This window comes from Anoplolepis gracilipes, chromosome 7 (genome assembly GCF_047496725.1).
Source record: "Anoplolepis gracilipes chromosome 7, ASM4749672v1, whole genome shotgun sequence".
NCBI lineage: Eukaryota > Metazoa > Arthropoda > Insecta > Hymenoptera > Formicidae > Anoplolepis > Anoplolepis gracilipes.
The window spans coordinates 5882048-5903779 of NC_132976.1; the positions used below are offsets into that span (position 1 = coordinate 5882048).

Below are 21732 nucleotides of genomic sequence, written 5' to 3' on the forward strand. Positions count from 1 at the left end.
CAACGGGACCACAAAGTTCGCATCGTAAAAATGATTCCGATGCAGTGTATTGGGCTGATTCTTGAAAGGAGATCTATATGTATGTGTATAACGAATTTTTTAGAAATAAAATATAAAAAATATATGGTAAAAAGAGAAAAATTGAAATTAAAATTGGGTATATGTATAATTGAATATATTATTATATATGTACAATATATAAAAGATTAAAAATACGCGTATACATAAATTATAATTATATTGTAGATACATTGTATGGAAATTTTTGATCACTACGGGGTCCATGCTGGGGACCATTGTCAACTTTGATGCTTATGATCCCCGTGTCGATCACGTACGAGTTGAGCGAATCACGAAACTTATCTCTGACAATCTTGCTCATATCTTGTTGTTTATCATTTCATACAAAATCAATAAGTTTTATCTCTCTCTCTCTCTCTCTCTCTTTTTCTCTTTACCTCACTTTTGATCACCATGTATCTTTTTTTTTTTTTTTTTATTCAAACCCTTTACACTGATCCACTGATGTTTCTTCGTTTCTCTTGCGATTGTCAGAGGAAAAGATATATGATAAAGCTTGTACCAGTCACACTTCAGATTATCGAGGGGTTGCATTAAAGAACGATAATCATACGGTATCGGTATTTATATAGTAATAATTACGTATTGATAATTTGTTATGATGGTGTAAAATATTATGGAGGTAATTTCTTAATATTTTTTCACAGCTAATTTGAAAAATCAAAATTCATGTTTTTACATAAAACTCGAGCCTGATATTTATTAATTGATATTATGTGCAGCATTATCGGTAGCAGTAGTAGCGCAAATGTATCTTCAGACAGAAGTCACGCGTACGCGCACGCGAGTAAGAGTTGCTAAGACAATTAGTCATTGCTAGAAACTTCGTGGCTTATTGTTAGTTCAAATGCGCTTTTTCTCAGTAAACATAGGATCAGCATAGATCTTTTCAAGGTCCTAACGCATAGTAATTTATGATGATGATCAATAAAAAAGAAGGTAACTCACATACTTATCTGATTCGAACGAGATATGAAAAATGATATTCTGAAAATATCTCTAAATATATAAAAATAGATCAAATGTTAATCGAATTAATACTTACATTATAATACTTACAAAACCTGATAATGAATACGATGGAGATATAATTTGAAGGAACTCTTTTTATTGTACGCACGCATTGTTAAGTTGTGTACAATCATGTCCATCAAATGCGTCTCGTCTAATAATACTGTGCTGGAGGTGTTATAGTTCACGTAGAAGTTAAAATTAAATATCAATTAAATAGAGTCATTACATAAATAAATTATAGGTTTGCTTAGTCTACGAATTATTTTATATTACCCGCGCCACATTACGGAGTATATATTATATATATATATATATATATATATATATATATATATATATATATATGTATATTACTTGCGCAATTTCTCTTCTAATGCAATTAGGTCTCTGCGATTGATTCACGTTTTTTTCGATACGCTTAGTACAATTCACAGATGATCGCTATAATTTCCGTAATGGGCGTTAAATAGAGTAAGAGTAGATTTCTGTCAGTCAGTTTTTCATAACATTAAAAAACACTTATGTGAAATTTAAGTTTAGACTCTTCGATAACATGCAAAATCTGCGCCATTCTATTTTCGCAATAAGAATTAAGACCAAATTTCAATAGTGCGATCAACGTGCTACTCTGTAATAAAGATTGTAATTTTAAATAAGGACGAATGAAATAGAAGATTGAATTCAAAAGTTTTTTTCCGTCTCCTGTAGAAATCGGATTTAATTTTACTAACAAAGATTATTACTTTTCTAATACATTCGCAAAGTTTGAAACTAGCAGGGAGAGCTGCCCCTACATTGTGATTGCTCAGGAGAAATTTATGCCTGGTAATCCCGATTTCAATAAGAATTATATTATTAATCCTCTCTTGATTGATTCTTGCGAACGAATAACCTCGCTGCGCGCATCGGGCGATGAATTCCCGAAATTAATTACTTCTCTTATCGTTCGAACCGTACGACGTATTATCATCGTATCTTTTATCGATCGTCGACGCGAAACGAAAAGAGAAAGAAAAATCCAAGTATATCAGTCTTTGACTTTCGCCTTCCATTTCCCCTTTACGTCTTATTTGCAAACCGTGATCCATTCCTCCACCGTGCAATTCTGACATTGCACGAAGCAGCACCAGTGAAATTTGCACTTGCACCGCTCCGTTCGCCGCTGTCGCACTACGTTGTATCCTCTGCCACAACACAAATTGGCGCATCCGTCACCGCCGGTGCTGGTCTTGTTGCACTTGCGACCGGCGGTGCCGGAGATGTCGGCGGTCGAATCCCGTTCGCAAAAGTTGGGTGATTTCTGATAGTAGAAGAGTTGTTTAGCGAGATCCCGGGGTCTCCTCCTGCGGCCGTCACGATGCTTCCTCTGTCTTTGCCGATCAGGCCGTCTCCGACGCAATCCTCGAATTCTGACAGACGGCGTCACGCTACCCAAATTGCTCTGCGTCACCAATACGGCGCTCCGGAAACGTTCCTTCAGGGTCTTGCCGACCATCCGGAAGTCTGGCGTGACCCTCCAGCAAGTTTTTAGCTCGCACGAGCCAGACATGCCGTGGCACTTGCAGCGTACTTGCATGTTGCTCGCTACTGCCTGCAATGTTTGTGAGACGATTTAATTAAAATCAGAATTAAAAATATGAATCATTCGTGATCGATACTTTTGAAGCAAATAAAATAATATAACAAAGTATTAATTCAACTATTAAGATAAAATGTATGAAAATACGTTGAAAAGTATAATGATTTTAGTAAGACTTCTCTCTATCTCTTTCTCCTTTTGCAAATTTCTGCATCTTTGATTGCTCATTGTATAGAAATTTTTCATATTGAAAAAAATTCTATTCTATTGAATGTTCTATTAAATTTTCTATTGAATAAAATTCAAATCAACTCAACATTCAAGAATCCACAGATATATAAAAGAAGGCGCGATCAAAGATGCCTTCTGCATTGATGATCTTAAGCGACAAAATTGCGTAAAGAAACCGCTTCCACGTCAATTGACTTTGTAGAAAATCTATCGTCTTTTTCATTTACGTCTGCCGCGATTTCGAGTCTCTTTTTCATTCGTGGCCTTCGGTCCGGCAGAATCGAATCCTTCCCCAGATTGCGGTATCCGCGATGCCGCCGTTACGACGTCATCTGAAAAACGCCGGTTCTAACACGCTGTACAAACAGGTACGAGTCGCACGGATGCGCAGGGTGGTCAAGAGGCCGAGGGAAGAGAGAAGTGGGGAAAGGGGAGGGCTTAGTTTCTTTTAAACAAAGAGGTGTCGCGTACAAAACAGTTAATGAGTCTACGGCTGGGTGGTCCAGCCCGAGGCTTCGTCTTAATAACGTCGAGGCGAGAGAGCGAACGTGGAGAGGTCCATGGAGGAAAGGAGGAGCCTTCTCTCTCTTCTCTCCGTTGTTCTCTTACTTTCTTTCTTTCCTTCCCTTTTCTCCATATACCTTTCTCCGTTCCTCTCCCTCTCTCTCTTGCTTTTTTTTTTTTTTTTTTTTTGCTCTTTTATCACAGCGATAGGAGGGAAGGAAGAAGACCGCGCACATCGCTAAAAAGTAAAAGCCGGCGAAAAGGTAGAAGGGAGAACGAGGAGAGGAGAATCGCGCGCAGGATAATTCGAAGCTCTCTCACGGACCCACGCAGGATGGCGTGCGAACTATATTATTCGCAGACGGACGTGGCACGCGATTGCGAATTCGCTTCCTCTCCGTCGTTTAACGGTACATTTCTTGCGCGCGCGTCTGTGCTTTAAGATTTAAGATGGCGTATATTATATTTATCGTGGTATATTCTATGGGTATATACGAAAGTTGCTATAAAAGACGATAGTTTTCTTATAACAATTTATATTGAAAATTGCAGTTTCCCTCTTTTTGTCGATAGGATCAATGTTTGCATATATGTATATAATCCGTAGTATAAATTGATATATTAAAATATAGAGCCAGAAGAAATTTTACGCGAAGGATATTAGTGCAAGGTTGAAGCGAGCGAGAGACTGAATAGTTTAATTAAGATTTTTTTACATTTAAATGCGCGAGTTATATCAAAAGATGGGTATATTTAAAATTTACGGATACATATGAACTATATATCACTTTATATCAAATTTTGAAATTAATTATTAATACAATTAATTTAATTTTGGAAAACTATTACAAATTCAAAGCTTATGTTACAGAAAAGATTAATTCATTATCACTTCTATTCTTAAAAATAAAATATACCTTTCTAATCCATTATTTAAAATATGCAACTCTTCACAATGTTAGGTGATAAAATTTAAACAGATAATATAAATACGGTGTACGTAATATTTCTTCTTTCCCTGTCTCTTCATTAATGAATACACTCATATCCGGAATTTAACGACGTTAGAATTGCGACAGTAGCACTTACCAAACGACCAGCATGATTATTGTGTAGATTCACTGTAGACTGTATGTCGCCGGCTTTCTCCCGCGTATCTAGGAACTGTCTCGAGAACTCCATGCCGTAGTCGAGATTGTGAGAGCAGCCACCCCACTTCCATTGAACGCCTCTGGCATTCGCCGGCGTTTTACCCTTGTAATTCGAAGGATCGCAGCCGCAGGAAAGTAGACGACCCATGCTGCAGGCACGAGCCACGTTGTGAGCCACACCAGCGGCCGAGATCGCGTACGCAAACGCCGTCTCTCTGTAACCTGTAACAGATCGATCTCACAATCGATTCTCCATTCACTTCCATTCGTGTCATGACGATGGTGTCAAAACGCGAATCAACCTTTTTTTTTTATAATCGGTATATTGCATTACAATGAATTGATATAACAAGATGTCATGTTTTTCTTTTCCACGCTTTTCTTCCTATTTTTTTCTAAATAAAAATATTAAGATTATTTGAAAGTACCAATATAACTTTTTTGTTATAAACAATTGAAAACTTAGAAAATTCACAGATTAAGTTTGATAATGACAAATTAGATAATTAGTAGACAAGCTTATTTAATATTTGTCATACACGTTACGTGCTGCGATCTTTCAATTCAAATAGTGGAGCAGATGCGGTTGACAGGTAGTTTAAGATCGCGACGCATTCGAGAAAGGCAGTCGTAGTTGTCTCCGTTAGCAAATTGTTATCCGTCGTCAGCGACACCGAGCGAGATGGACATGACGCGGATAATATACGCAAGATACTCGCGCTCTATCGCATTCGCTCCTCTCGCGTCACGCGAGTAAAGACAGAGATCATGAAACAGCGGGACACCGGAGGAGCTTCCGTAGAAGGAACTTCGGTAGCGAGTTTGGGATGCGACGGGCCGACAGACAGACAGCCATCAGGCGCAGTTCAGAGGTAGATTATTCAGCCGTCCGTCAAAACAAAGCGCGGCCATCAACGGCGGCGGCCGGCGGGTACATCCACATGTCCGCATGTATAATATAAACGATCTCGCGACGGGGTGCCCGAGAAGCGATACGATGCCAAACTCTGTCTCTAAGAGTCGTCCGCGAACAAATCGCGATTTCTCGCCCGATCCTATCGAAAATCGAGCGAACGATCGCGCGGAATATAATATTGAAACGGTTTTCTTCTCCTTGACTCTTTTCTCATCGAAAGATATAATCGATACTTATCGAGAATAATATTTGTGATATCTGCGAAAAATTAAGAAATTGGAAAAATGAGGAATTATAATATTAAATAATTGTGAAGGTGTAAAAAAAAACATATAAAAATTACACATAATTTTTTATATGTTTGAAATTAAATAGATATTGATTTCTTCCGATCATGAACTTACTAGAGGATTGTAATACATGTCGGCTTCCATAGCAACGATTAGTATTTAAAATGAAACGCTTTCCCTTTCGTTGTTGACGCACGAATATTAAATGAGGAGACAATTAGAATCTTTTCGGGATCGCTGTCAATTCTGTTTAGACCGACAGAATGGACCCGTTTAATCGTTCAGCGTAGAAGGTAATCGGACAGCTGGCAGCTGATTACGTCGCTCTTCGAAACGAAACACGACGACATTGAAGAGACTTCTCCGTGAATCCTGGAGTCTCCAGAGCATTTTTTCTGAGATTCCCCGAGTTGATAGAAATGTCGGAGATGAGAGAGAACCCCCAGGATGGGGGTTCTACCTACCAATTTTCGGCGCGTACCATCGAACTTGATATTACGATTCGATACCAAGCGATGCTAAAGTCCAGAAAGCCGAGAAACGCACGTTGCTCGTTGGAATGAGACAAGGGAAGAGGTTCTTTATATGGTTACACGGTGGAAGGGGTGGTCGAGAGTTTTCGCTATATACGGCTATTGGCAGCAATGGCTGTTTTATAATGCAGATAGCTACCGTGCCGCGAGACCGTCGCTGTTTCCCGACAGCGAAAAGGACGAAGGGAGCGCATAATAAATCCTCCGCGGAGAGCTGTACGTCTCTCCTCTCAGGGACAGTGGAGAATCCAAGGTGGAAGGCGGGGAAGAATCCCGTGGAACGCGCAGCGTTCTGTTCTTTCGCTTCTGCGTCGTACAAGTCTTGACGTAGCGACGTAGTGACGGATGGTGGCGCAGGCCCTGCGCTACTCTCGCGTGTCAGGCCCGAATCGCTATTTAGATAACTCAATAGATAGCGCCCGGGAGGTCCCAGCGAGAATACGATGAGTGTCCTTCGGGAACGAATAGTCAGGAGAAACACAAATCAAATGGGTTCAACGAATCCGTTCGATTAACGACAAGCGTTCGTTATACTTCTCTTTTATCTTTTTTATCTCATTATTTTTAAACTGTTGCTGCTATATATATATATATTTTTTTTTTAAGAATAAACAAAATAGGTATCTGCAAAAAAATACTTTAGAATTATAGATATATTAGATTTTAAAATATCTCTTATAAAATTTACTTATTGTTTCATGCTTAATATATATATATATATAGGAGAGAATAAATAATTGAAGACTGCTATTATATTTGTAAATATTACAACTATTTGTTGATATCTTATTATGATCCTATATAAGAATGTGTAAGAATCTCTCATAACTCTGAAATAAAATGTGTGAACCGTTATAATGACTGTGCTCGATTAATTGGATTTGAGTAAAAAGTACCTTACTATTATTTATAATTAGCGTGAATGTTTGTTGGCCATTTTGTAATTAATATACAAGAGATATCTGCAATCTCAGTTTATTTATATGTTCAAGCTACAATCTTTTCGTCTTTGCTTCTTAACGACGTTTCTTAACAAGTTCTATATACATCACGTTCGAGCTCATTTTTATAGAATCCTTCGTCGTCGAAGGATCAAAGAGTGAGAGTGAGTGGTCTTAGAAGAAAGAGCTTTCATTTGGACGTTTTAGACGTTTCCATATTTATAGCTATAAATCCTGTCGTCGCGAAGCATCGTTGCGGCGATCCGATGCTGGGTCTGGTCTTCTTGTGTGGGCCTTACAGTCCGGTCGAAACGGTCGGCGATCGGTTCCGTGTACTTTTCATAATACATTAAGTCGTTTTGCCGAAACCCGACGATAGGCGAGAAAAGCCGGGGCAAGAGGGGTGAAGGGACAGCAGAACCGCGTTAAGAGCAACGAGAGGGCAAGAGGACCGTGTCTGAGTGACTTAGCTACAAGCGGTTCTTGTCGAGATGCCGGACCCGGGGCCCGAATTTGACACGGTGGATTTCTCGCAGACCGTCTTCTCTCTGTCCACCTGGCCACCGATGTCTTAAAGAAGGAGACGATGGCTGTTTGTTAGATGGACCGTGAGGTACGCGCTTTTCTCAGAAGCTACTGCCCTCTGACTCGAGAGCCAAAATCTAATAACGACCGACCGGTTGTTGCCGATGTTACGGATAATCGGTGAATCGAACCTTCTTCGCGTGCTTGGTCTCACACTGGGACGAAGGACGTTTTTGTCGCGCGCGAACATCCGTGCGATTGATGACCATCTGCGATTCCTCCGCGGAATGGCATATCATTTGTGCGGCGACTAAACACATTGTATACATAGGGCATAGGGTATAAGAAAAAAATTCATATCATTTTATGACGAAAGGCAACGTGTTTTTTACGATGTAGAAAAAAATTTGAAAATTGATTATCAAATATATATAATTTACTTACCTTCGTTTCCAAATAACAGCGTATCAAAAACGAATCGAGGAGAACGAATGCGATGGGAAATGAAGGCGATATTCGCAGAGTGATTTTGCGAGAAAAGGAATTAAATTCGTTGAAGTAGGTATCGAAGGTATCTCGTTCCAGTAGAAGAATTCCACGGTTAAGACAGGTCGCTTTACATAACTCTTGAAAAAGTCGTGGAATCGACACCTCCTTCCGTCTCGCGGGCAAAAAAAGCCGTACCGATCCACGGAGATAGATAACGAGGAGCCGGACGGGATGCGGGCCCCGACCGGGGAGAGCTTAAGCTTTCAGGTCAGGTGCGCCCGATGTCGCGCTCTCGCGCATTCGTCCGACACGATATATGTTTCCTCTTTCGGCGCACGTACGCGCCACGACGAATTTATATGTCACACCGGAATAGGCTGACCGTAGGGTCTTCTTATGGAATTGGGACAGGTTTTCGGAATCTACCGCGGGTAGGTTACGCCGTGCGCTTTGATTTAAAAAAAACGCGTCGCTTCGTCTCCCACCGTCAACGTCGTCGTAAAATATTCCTTGTATTATTCTTTCAAGAAAAACACATACCTGGCGATTACACGATGAGGAATCATCCAGAATCTACTTTCGTAGACGCGAAATATTATTGAATAAAATTTTTCGATTGGATGGCCATTCTATTCGTTTAACACGTTATACGGCTCGTGTGTTGCACGATTTGAATAAATATATGATCGTAAAGATATTATTTTTGTGACAGTCATAAAAAGTATCTCTAACTAATAATAATTATATCTATAAAAAAATACATTATATTTATAATAGAGTAATAAAGAAAGTATTTTATTTACGTAGATTTGAATTTGTTATTTGAACAGTTGGCTTTATCTCATTAACGGACAAGATTAATTTATTTCACTCATAAAGATTACCTGTTATATATAGAATGATTTAATTATACTTTGAAAAAATTACCTAAGAATGTGTTGCTGAACCTACATGTTTCGAGAGATCTACATGGCATAAAAACTTTCGGCTGTTTTTCACATAATTTTACCAGTCATTTCTCAGTTTTTTAATGGAGTCTTATACGTTTCGTTAATTTGTATTTATAGCGCGAACCGAGACGAATTTAATGATCCAGGAAACATTAATTCACCATTAGCGAGCCGACAGCTTATTAATCACGAGTTCAGATCTGATCAGATAATTTCGCTCGTTAAGTATTCTCAGTACCTCGTTGAAGAAGGACGCTGCTCTGTTGAATTCTGCTGCTGGGTGTGAGGGACGAGCAATTCCACCTGTGCCACATGAACTGATGCTGACACTCGGATATGGCCATTTGCAGCCCCTTTATCGCGGCTACGGTAACATCGGGATTTCTGTGGCAAAGCTCGCGTTGCTCCTTCGTCAATCCCGGGATGCCGTTACACACGACGTTACCGCTTACCCAATCATCCACGGAATTGCTCATTAGGCTAACTGCGCTGAAAAAAGATAGCGAAATATTAATCGATTCATATCGCTCATTTCCTCTATCACCATAAGCGGTTACGATCAAGATAATAGATCGTGTCATGATTAAATACGTAAAATGAGGTTCGTCTTTTTTTATCAAGGTTAGATTAGAGCTGAGAGAAATGTATGGGCGAAATAAGTATCATCTTTACTATCTGATACATAAATTGTCTAGTGTGTACTTCGAGCAACGTGGTTACATTATTCGGACTTCTTATGTAACTGCATAAGAATCTTTGGAAAGCAAGAAATGTCATATTGAACGCAATATAAAAGCGTAAAGAGAGTAATAGAGCGTTTACGTTTTTCAACGAGTCTCTTTATGGTTGATAGAATCGTATTATCGATAGACGCGCACAATTAAATTCCGTCAGTTGGATTAAAATCGCAAGTTTCAAATAGCGAAGCGAATGATTTTCTCACGAGAGCGGTTACGTTCGATTGATTCGAGTTATTTTGGCTTCGGGGAATCTAGCTGGAGGCATTCCTCGTGTTCACGATATAGGTAGCATGATCTTCTTTCAGCCGTTTACAGCTTCTTTAATGCTCGCATCCTCTGCTTGTCTCTTCTTATTTCTAGTTATCGGAGCTCCCGATCACGGACACGTATCACTCGTGAATCCGACGTTTATTAAAGATACGCTACTTTTTCTCGATCTTCGCGACTTTGATAATTCTTTCGATTATCAGGTACGCGTGCGGACATGCAACGTGTGAAAACGTTAGTTAATTCCCTTCACACCTTTCTTGGAATATTTCGCGGAAGAGAAATTGCTTTGCGTGTCATAAATCACTATCTGGTTTACCACGTGTCCGGAGGTTTTCGCGAAATTTCCAGAAATTAATTTTAATGTTTGAAATTCTTTGACTACATTGTATAATTGAATACAGTGTTGCTTCCCTATCGTCAAATCTTGAGAAAATTACAGTATCTCATAAGAAATTAACGAAGAAGAAAAAAATGTGTAATAAGCTACAAGTATTTACCGCCAAGTTAGAACCCGCATCCTAGTCTTTTCATCGCCGTTATTTCTCTTCCCGGTTGCGAACGTACATATTAGTTTAGCATGTGTCGAGTGTAATTAGTGACGACGTGCGGAAGCACGGGAGCAGCCGGTCAAGCTCGCCACCTGGTTAAACTCGCGAAACTGATTATCGTTGAGTTCTTTGCAGATAACGGTGCGCAAGCAATTGCACTATGGATGATTACTGGTGCTGAGATAGTAGGAAGCATCGATATTTTACGATGAATATTTCAGGGAGAGAAGGGCCAAAATAAACGGTATATTTATTGATATGCTCTGAAATAACTTATTCGATTAATTGGCACTTTTGCTTTCGATTCTGTATAAAATTATATGTTTGAATAACTAACATATTTTGGATTGCTAACAAATAATTTTGATAATAATCCTATTATTTTCAATTTTTACTTAAATGAAATGCTGTATATATTTTAATAATGATATATTCAAATTATTTAATTGATGTTTAAATTAATAAAATATAATCGAGACCTCTGTTTTGAATTACGATTTCTAAGTTTTGCTCGGATACATAGAAATTCTCGTCTAATAGAAACGCTCGTATGAAAGTATTGCATATCGAGAGTCGGCTGCATCTCCGAATCTATACGATGCAGCACTAATTGCGATCTGGGGGGGGGGGGAGAGGAGGGCACCGGTTTTATGGCAGCGCGCAGCTGCACTTTTGCGCACGCGTACGGGCGTCCGCTTTCTTTCGACTTTACGAGGCCGAGGTCAAGAGGTGCGAACGCTCTCAAAGAGCCGATATAAAACCGTTTCTATCTTGCCGTCTGTTTCTGCTATAGCGCGCCCTTGCAAGGGGGCACGACAGAAGAGAAGGCTCGCGCGTTCGGCCCCCTTCCCGTCGTACCATGCGTGTCCTGCTTTCATCCCCCGCTTGGTCGCGATAAGGGCATTCATCTCTTGGAAGAGGAGCTCTTAAAGCGCTATCTTAAGCGACGGCTGCTGCCTAATGGCCGCGTATTAACGGCGTACTGGGTGTTAATTAATTTCGAAGTGGAGAAAAGAAACGACAGAAGCGTGCGTGCGTGCGTGCGTGCGTGCGTGCGTGCGTGCGTGCATGCGTGTGTCGAAAACGCGGGTCTATCGAAAGAAAGAGATATGAGGGTTGCCAGTTCGTTTCGTTCGCTGCGAGACCAGCAAACTCGTCATTTCCTGTTACCGTGTGCTTTATTAAAATACTAGGCAATAGTACTATTAGAATTTTTTATTGCCTTTTTTATAACCTGTCGGGTATATTTATTTAATTGGTAAATGGTAAGCTATAAACTAGACTTTTATCTATCGGACTGTTGGATTAACATTCCGCTTTTACCGGTGTATGGATTCAATTCTTTAATTTGTTGAAATGAAATGGTTATGATATATAATAAAAGAACATAATTTTTAAAATTTGATAATACTTATATTTTTAATAGATTATCTCTCACAAAAAAATTATAGCGATGGGTGTGCGTGTGTGCATTTCTTGAGTAGATTTTTATAATACTGAGATTAAAATTATTAATAATTATTAATATTGTAAAATTGATTAAACAAATATTCCTTTTTCTCTCTCTTTTTTTTCTGTTTTTTTCTCTATATGTAACAATTACTTACAATGGGAAAAATTAAATACAGCAAAAATGAAAAATTTCCTGCAATGCATTCATTGTCAGTGAAGGAAAGCTAATAATTTTATGAAAATTAACGTAAGTCGTTAATATGCGAACATATGGTGAAATGTGTTCCTATCGACGATCATGAAACTTGCAAGATTGGTCAGCAGCGTGAAAAGATCGCCGTGGCGTCCTTCACGATCATTAATCTGCTTGTAGCGCCTCGGAGCGGTTTATTTTTTCTTTGAACAGACTCTCGCAGGATGTGCCTGCACAATGTCACGGGTGCAAGGCTCTCCGTGGGTCGCTCGGTTATCTGCGGGTACAAATTAGCGGACGAGCTTCTTCTAAAGTAAAAGCTGCGTATAGCATTCGCGTGAACGAAGAAAGAGGAGCAAGAGGAAGAAGAAATCGACGACAGCGAACGAGAAGAGAAGGACAGGGGAGAATGGGTGATAATAAGAAGAAAAAGGAGAAAAAGGTCTCCCGATGATTCTACGTAGTGTGGGAAAAGAACGACGGGGGTTTTAGGGTCGCGGAGGTTATTGAGAGCTCCCATTAACCAGTACACCGTTGCAGCGTTGCTATCTTTCGCGCTATTGATGATCTACCGAAAGCAGATTAATGATCTTAACTCCTCCAACAAATTACGGAAGACACCGAGTACCTGCGGAGGAAGTCGGATTGTATCAAGAGATTCTTCTGCTACCTCTCGCGCGCGCACGTTTCGGCTTCCCCTCCGCTTGTACATGCGTCTCACTTTGCGATTAAGGTACGAGCCGAATACGTGAAGTAATTATTCCACCGTATCGCTTATAGCGACCGTGCAATCTCGATAAGGGAGTGCAAAACTTTGTTTACTAATTGCTTTACTATCGGTAGCAATTACTCTAATCTATACATATATATATGTTTATGCTATCAAGAGGATAATTTCTTGATTGAACATGTCTCGACATATATATATATATGCAATTACAAGTGGGTGGGAATTTCATATATAATATTTTTAAAAGCTTTATTAAAAATTTCTTTGCTATAACCGATGCTGTTTTGTAGGACTAGCTAAGAGTTAACATTAAATAAATTATAAAGATTGATTATTTTTTTTTTATAAATACAGCGCGATATATTAAGAATTACGTTCATCCAATGTTGTATTTGGAAAATGAAGTAACAAGATGATGTAAGCACGATTTCTTGCGCGAATGCTTGACATTGCGCTTTTAGCGGTCGTTATAATTCCATTTCGCTTCGAACGCTCGATCTCATGGGAACCCGCTGGGCAAATCGGAGACGAGATACGCGAGCGCGTGTCCCGCATTTTTGCAATAATCCAAGAGATCGCACAAGAATCCAAGATGGCAACGACACGGGGGGAGAAAGAAAGAGAAAGAGAGATGCATGTATTTTATTTAACCCCGTCCCCCGTTCTGCTCGCGGAGATGAGAGAGGGGAACACGGCACGGAATTTCACATCTAATGGGGTACACCTAGTGGGAAGAAAGAGAAAGAGAGAGAACTCGCTTTTTTTTTCACTATCCGACTCGCGAGAATACCTGCGGTAGATATCGAGGGGCCTCGCTCTTCCCTCGATCTTTACGAGAGTAAATTGATTTCGCGGCGAGTATATTGTAAGGAATGCGATAGTTCGCGAATTACGTTCTGCAGATGGTATCTAACGCGTAAGTTACGGCGACCTGTAACTTTGCGGTAAAATAAGATTCTCCTCAAGTTCGTCAATTCCCGCCGAGAGTTCTCGTAAAATATTTCGCATTACGAAATCTCCTTTCATTAATATAAATCTTTGAGTTTCCGTTTATTTCTTCTCCCTAATAATATAAATTTCTTGAAAATGATATTATATATCCGACAGGCTCACTGTAAAAAATAACTGCAAACGAACCCTCAAGTTTTTTGACAAACACATTGTCCGAATTTTCAGAAAAGTGTCTGAATTTTCAGGCATTCTTCTAAATTGTCAGTAAAATGACTCTTGATCAATAGCAAATTTGATTGGTGCAGTAGTGCGCTAAAGGTTACTGTTTACAAATTTACAATATAAACATATGTAATTAAAACATTAAGATAATTATAATATTATTATTATCATTTGTTTTGAACAATAATAATAGTTCTTAGTATTAATTATTTTACTTTTTTAATTACTTATGCAAATGTATGTACGGTGCTTTTTCAATCGAATTATCCAACCGAATTTGTTATAAGATAGATTGAAATTACTTTCAGACATCCAGAGCTGAAAATTCAGAATAAAAATGTGTCTAAATTTTTAGTCAATTTCTTACAGTGCTGCAAAACTGCGACTTATCTTATTCAGTCAAAGTTCGTTTATCGCATATTTGTAGGTTCACTTTTAATGAGCCTAATTAATTTTCGATCATATGTTTCACGTTATTCGAAAATGATATTTCTAATATTATTGATCTTACCTAGAGTTTCTTTCTCTTCTCAATGACATTTAATGTTTCATTAAATCAACATAAAATAAATTTTTGAAAGATAGTTTTATTAACATAGTATGCGCGTATTACTTTATCGATTGGTTGTGAGATAGATAAATGGATATTTAATAAGATTTTCATATTCAGCTATTGTGCTTACTAAGTTTGCCATAAAAAATTGGATAATATTATAGTATATTATAGCTATATTTTTAGCTCCATTTTAATAAGAAAAAAAAATTGAGAAATATTTTAAGGTTTGCAGATTTTTAAATGGATTTTATAGACTGCTAAAATATTTAAAGTACACGCAATTCGCACGCCAAACTATGTCATCATCTTTACGCCACGATTTATTTGCGACGCGTGAATCCGCATCACGCAAGAAATGCCGTGTATCGGAGTATACATCAGGGAAAACTGTTTGCACATACGTGTCAAAACATTGAGAATACCTTGTGTCGTACGCGCTCGAACCAGTTTATTGACTATTATATCATCAAAACCGTAATTCAATGCCGTCCTGCAAGTGTAAGCTCGTGTATATGTACGTATACGTGAATGTGCGTGAATCCACTCACACGTGCGCCAACGCACGTCCTATTCCCGGATGCTAGGCGTAATTATTTACAAGAGGCAGCGTGTGGGTCTCAGAGAGAAGAGCCTGTTGCTATTGACGAAGATATTGGTTCGTGTGTATATATTTCGAGGACTTGTGGCGAATCATTTGCGATTATCGCGTACGATATACCTCGCCGGACGACGACAAATGAGAAACGTTATTATTACGAAATACTGATTATAAAATTTATTTATACTTTTATACATACGATATCAAATTTTACGACTATAGTGACTGATTGACAATTCTACAAGTTTTACTGACGCGATCTCTGTTTATTTATGCGATAACTTTTAATGGCTAGAGAGAAAGGGAGAATGTTGAATGTTGCATAAGTGAGAAGATATTCTCTAATATTGTGTTTAATACATAATATAAAATAAATCATTAATATTTAAAATTAAGTAATTAAATTAAAAATTAAATAATTAATATAAAATATATTAATTTAAAGTAATATTTTTCAAAAAGAGAGAAAGCCCGCGCTTCGAAAGAGAAATCACGCTTCTCAGTTAGCAATTTTAAATAATATTATTAAATAATATTGCAATTTTCGCGATTGATTTCGGGAATTATTCTTTCATAAGAATTAAAGAATTTATTAATAAACATATAATTTTCTCTAAAATATATAATATTCTCTATATTTATATACATATGTCTCAATAATCTTCTCTAAGTGACTAAAGTGATCTTTTTCAATTGATGACGAATACGCATTGTCCGAAAATCGTCGCCTCACCGACGTATTTTTCGCAAAAAATATCTGGTTTGGGACACACAAGGCGCGATTAGTATTACGATTGAAGAGCTATAATAGAGATCGCAGCGGGATCCATTCTTCGTGATACAGAGCCCAGTTGGAACGACCTATTTGCACTTCGTCATTGTGCATCTCTGTAGACCGCCGGATCGAAGAAGCACGCCCTATTGACTGGATTCTTTCCGCAGAGGAAACTAAGAGAGTGAGGATCGAGCAGAGTCAGGAACGTAGTAGACGCACCGTGGAAAAAGACGAAGGAAGAAGCCGGTCGTGCTACCGCGCTCGTAAATTTCTCTCGGCGAGATTAGACACGGCGACCGTTGATCTCGTCGCAGCTTCTCCTCGGTTGTCCCGCGACATTGTCATGCTCTTCGTGTACTTTCCACCACGGGATGGACAATGTGAATTTCGTGAGCGACTTCGCAATTTGAAGCGCTCCGTCGCAGTGGACGAATAAAGCCGGCTGAGAGTGACGTTTTGACGTCTGCATTATGTTGTATCGCAGCGCGTCAGAATATCGTGTGTATCGAAGTATACGAGGTATACGAGGTATAGAATGGCCTCCCCAGAAGAGATTCGCGGCGACGGTGAAGTGTGAAAGAGAAAAAGGAGAGGAGGATGAGAGAGAAGGAACGGAGAAATCGTGTGTCGTATAGTCAATCACGAAGAAGAATAGATTAAACGTTAAGCGAAAATAAATTGACGATAAACGAACACGTAGTGAATAATGAATATGTATATATAAGCCAACATCTGCGTAATCTAAGAACGACTATGCGGCAGTCATCTTGTAAATTTGATATGTATAAGAGAGATGCTTTATGCAACGCTATATTTTAATTTGTGAAATTGAAAAATATGTGCACACTTCGAATTTTGCACCTAAAGACGCGTAAAAATATATTACGTCATTACACTTTATCTTAAAATTAAAATATCTATTAATATCAATATATTAAATTTATACCGTACTAATTTCTATAAATTAGTTTTTACTTTAGATTTTAATAAAGTAATAACATCAATGATTTCTATAATAGCACCGATGGATTCCATCAATTTGTCATATTTTACTTTGCTAAATACAAACATAATTAAAAGAACATGCGTGCGCGCAAAATTTCTTGGCCATTATATAATTAATTATAATAACTAATTAGTGAATTAAATTTATATGATTAATTTATGAGGATAAAATTCTCTCTCGTTCTCTTTTCACAGAAACGAAGATTAAACAATAAATAAGAATAATTTACATATATGAATTTTTCAATACAGCAATTATACGAACGTGAAAGATATTCACACATGCTACAACCTGATTCCAACAATGGTTATTTTACAAATCGTACTTTAAATATTTATATTTGAAAAAAAGTTAAAAAGATTTAGTATGTATTTATTGGATGATGATGATGATAGTTACCGACGATGTTCGAAGAGTAGCAACAATATAGCGACAGCGGGACCGATTCTCGTGGCGATCCTGGACGGCGGTCTTTCGTATGCGCGTCCTGTACGAGACGGAGGCATCCTGTCATCGCCCCGAAGACGTCTTCTTTGCACGGTTTGCCCACTTTAAAAGAGTTGAGTGCGACCCTCCGTCCAGGGCTACACACCCCTAGCACCCAAACGGAAGGACCCCTCGTTCGAGATGATGCTGAAGTTGCTCCCGTTCTTTCTCTCCCTCTCTCTTTCTTTCTCCCTTCTTCCTTTCGCTCTTTCTCTTTCTTTCTCTCTTTGTACGCCTTTCTCTTTCTTTGCCTGTATTCTCCGATCCCTCTCCTACTCTTTTCACTGCGGTGCCTGTGATCAGCAGCCTGGCACGCGTCGAGGACTCCACCTCGCCCCGGGCACCGGCGCTTCTCCTTTGACGTTCCGTGCGATTCGAGAACTCCCAGTTTCGCTGCTTCGAGGGTTCGTTTCGAAAACTACCCCGAGACAATAATATTCCGCGGCTATCGGGCAATTCATCGAGTGTGTATGTGTCTCGATCTCGGCTCTCGTGCCAGCTTATTGCGTCGGCATGCTTGTTCGATGACGAGGTTCGTTTCTCGACATGTAATCACCTTCCTTCTTGTGACTCGTCTGTCTGGTAATGACGCTTCGCTATCCTTTGATGCACCACTTACGCGTATGTTCTCTCATTAAGAATCTTCGTTTGCGTTTATCGAAGAGAGAACAATGATTGACGGTTGTAAATTGTCGAGGAAATTTCGCTCGATTGTTGGATATATTTATCTTTGGAGGGGAAATACTGTCGATATTCTCTGATCGAAATGTGGAGAGCTCTAGCGTACTCCAAATTTCGTCGAGGTATACGATGAGGTCACTATCACTAAAGTTTTTGTTGCACCAGCTCTATTTTCGTCTTTGGCATTCTCTTCGGCGCTGGAGGAGGATTTCAGCATAGCTTGCCTCTGAACGGCGAAAACTTTCTTTTGCGAAGATTTCTTTATCCGATTTGTACCACAAAGTCGCGGATCACGACACCTTTTTCGGCAAAATCTATCCGAAGATCCAGTGACATTCTGTCGTCCTTTCGCCCTCGAATACGTTCTATAGTACTTGTATCGCTTTCCAATTTCTCGACAAGTTAGACGGAAAGGGAGAAAAGGGCTTGATGTTTCACTCGGCACTTCCGGTATGTGTGCGCTCGCGGCGAAGTGTCAAGCTCAAATAAAAGAAAAGTCGCCCTCCGGATCCTCCTACTCCTCCCACACACGGACCATCACAATCTTCCCCCTTCCCCGCTTCACAGCTACAGGTCCTCTTCCTCTTTCTCCTCAACCACCGCTTCTTCCTCTTCCACCACGGTTTCCTCTGCCTCTCTCCCTCGCAACCGCGCCTATCTTCCGCTCCGCTCGTGCAAACAGTCAAATAGCAAACTTCCCGCGATCGTCACACACAGTATGACGGTGACGACAGAACCAGGCGAGGCTTTGAGGATTGCGGAAGAGAAAGACGTGGAAGAACAGATTGGGAAAGGGAAGGAAGAGATGTCTGATCCGCTTCGAGGGACTTTGGAAACAGAGGTGTCAACACGTTTGATCGGATCGCGTTTGTGGTGTGAAAAGATTCCCGTTAAAGTCGAAGAGAGAAAGAGAGAGAGAGAGAGTACAATCAAAGATCGGCTGAGATCGTCGAAAAATCACAAATAGAGACAGGGGAGATGATAAAAAAATTTTGTTAATGTCAGGGAACAGTATAATCGGGAAGGATATGATAATCGAGAGCAACCGCCCGGTCGAGGAATGCGAAAAGATCGCGCACTTTCTTTATCCCCGTTATGCTTTACTCTTTTCCGTTCGTTGACACGCTAACGTAGAACCGGAGAGATGGACAGAATCTGGACGATTCCACCTCTGTTCAAGACCGACGAGCTGTCAGGGAGATCGCTCTGTCTATGATGAACTCGGTGCGCAGTGCGCGGCTACGGGGGCTCTCCTCGCCCTCCCATAGGGAGAGAAAGGAGAGATAGGGAGCAGTATAGGCACGAAGGAACCAACTACCCCCCCACCATAACCACCACCATCCAGACGCGACCACCACCACCATCGGCCACTACCCCGAGATTCGGTGTGAGAGACGAAGAGGGACGGACAGAAGCGAAACTGGCTCGGATAAGGACGGCGTGATGTTGAGAGACCATGACGGAAAAAGAGAAATAGCGGAGATAGAAGGTGTGCGAGAGAGAGAGAAAGATAGAAAAATGCATGCCATAGTTCGCATTCTGCATCTCTCTTTTCTCTTTTTCCTCCCATCCCGGAGTCGTTTTTTTTTTCCCTCTCGGGGCGACTCTAATTCATTCTCAAAAAACGCTCGAAAATACTTTCTCTTCACCCAACGGATATGCTAAGATTAAAAAGATTTTGCATATTAGGGTGCGTTTACCGTAACGGAAGTATTATTTATTTCCCTCTATATATTTTTTTTATTTATACATCTTGATTTATACACTATATTCATAAATTCACTTATAAATATATATTGTTTTGATGTATTGCATTGTGACACTATTTAATTTGCTATCTCTTTATTATTTTTATTTACTTTTCATGCTATTTTTCATGAATAAAGATAATTTTTTAAACTCTAAATTTTTTATAAGAAAATCAACGATTGAAAAATGAAAAAATGGCAATACTTGAAAGTAATCGTTTTCACTCAATCGGCTAAAAAATAGAATTCTTTTCATACAGCAGTCATTAATATTATATAATATTAATATCAGTTTTATTAATAAATAAAACTGATATTAATCAATATTAAATTTTAAATTGTTTTATGTAAAAAATTAATTTGTACTAAAATTTTAAATCATTGAATTTTACTCAATTGTTGAACGGCATTATCTCATCTTTTACTGAATTAATTCAATATTCACTATAATATGACTACGATTAATTGAAGCGAATGAAATTGTATATATTTTTGTTTCGTAAAATGCATATTTCGCATTACTGTTATATGAACAAGCAGATTTGGAATTCCTCGTTGCAAAATATCTCGTTGAATTTGCCTGAATCCGGCTTTTGGAAATTTGTATTCCCTCCGTTAGATTGAAAGGAAGGAAAACAGACAGGAAGGAAGGAAGGTTGTCCGAGACCACATGACAGGATAAGTGGGAGGAGCGAAATTCCCCTACCTAGCATCACTTGGAGGAGTCAATCGGCATAATTGAGGTTTATCTTCCTCCCTTATACAAACTACCGTCCGCCTACTCTCATCCCCTCTATTCTTTAAATCTTTCCTTGAATCATGTGATTTGTAATGCAATGCAAAAGGTGTTATTGGTATTATTTTATTAATATATTGCTAACTGTAAAGGATGCTCACTGTTTGCATTTCTTCCAAGAAATTTAGTATTACCCGCTTTATTTTTAAGTAAATGACTTAGGTAAAATGAAAGAAGCTAATGACTCGACAAATATTTTTCTTTCCGATTATACAATGATATTAAGATTTCTTTTAAAGCAAGACAGCTTTTAGCTTTGTTAGGGTAGTCATTCAATACAGGAAATTGACAAGGAATGCATCTATATTTTTAAATTATCTATTTTTTACCAACACTCGTGCGTAGTTCCTTCCCACCGTTTACAATCAGGCATACAAAATGTATTGGATAAATACCTGAATCGAAATATCTACGACATTGGCTAATCTACGTGTATATCTCATTGCTGACTCGTTTTTCTCTGTATAGCCAATTAGCAGCGCATCCGATATAATATCCATCGTACGAAGATCTCGGTTGGTACCGCGATCAGGAGAATCGCGAGGGAGCACAAGAGAACTCTCTGTATCTATATATCTCCCGTCTCTTGCCCTCCTCTTCCTCTGGGCTACCTTCGATCTCTCGTTGATGCGATATGCAAGTGTAGATTTCATCGACGTGGTCGTTGAGCTGGCAATTAGCCGCAACGACCCCGGTTCGTATACCGCGCGTGCAGTCACCCCACCGCACCACGTGGTCGAAGATCAAACGACGTTCTGACACAAAGCGCAGCCAGT

General features: G+C 39.2%; 1 protein-coding gene across 1 annotated transcript; it reads right to left on the reverse strand.

The window, feature by feature from the left end:
- Positions 1-1431: 1431 nt before the first annotated feature.
- Positions 1432-19700, reverse strand: Wnt10 (Wnt oncogene analog 10). Its single transcript, XM_072895968.1, has 4 exons — positions 17645-19700; positions 9443-9693; positions 4499-4782; positions 1432-2686 (listed from the first exon to the last, which is right to left on the reverse strand). The coding sequence occupies exons 1-4, from the start codon at positions 17749-17751 to the stop codon at positions 2162-2164; spliced, it is 1167 nt and encodes a 388-aa protein (XP_072752069.1). The 5' UTR covers positions 17752-19700; the 3' UTR covers positions 1432-2161.
- Between the last annotated feature and the right edge of the window lie 2032 nt (positions 19701-21732).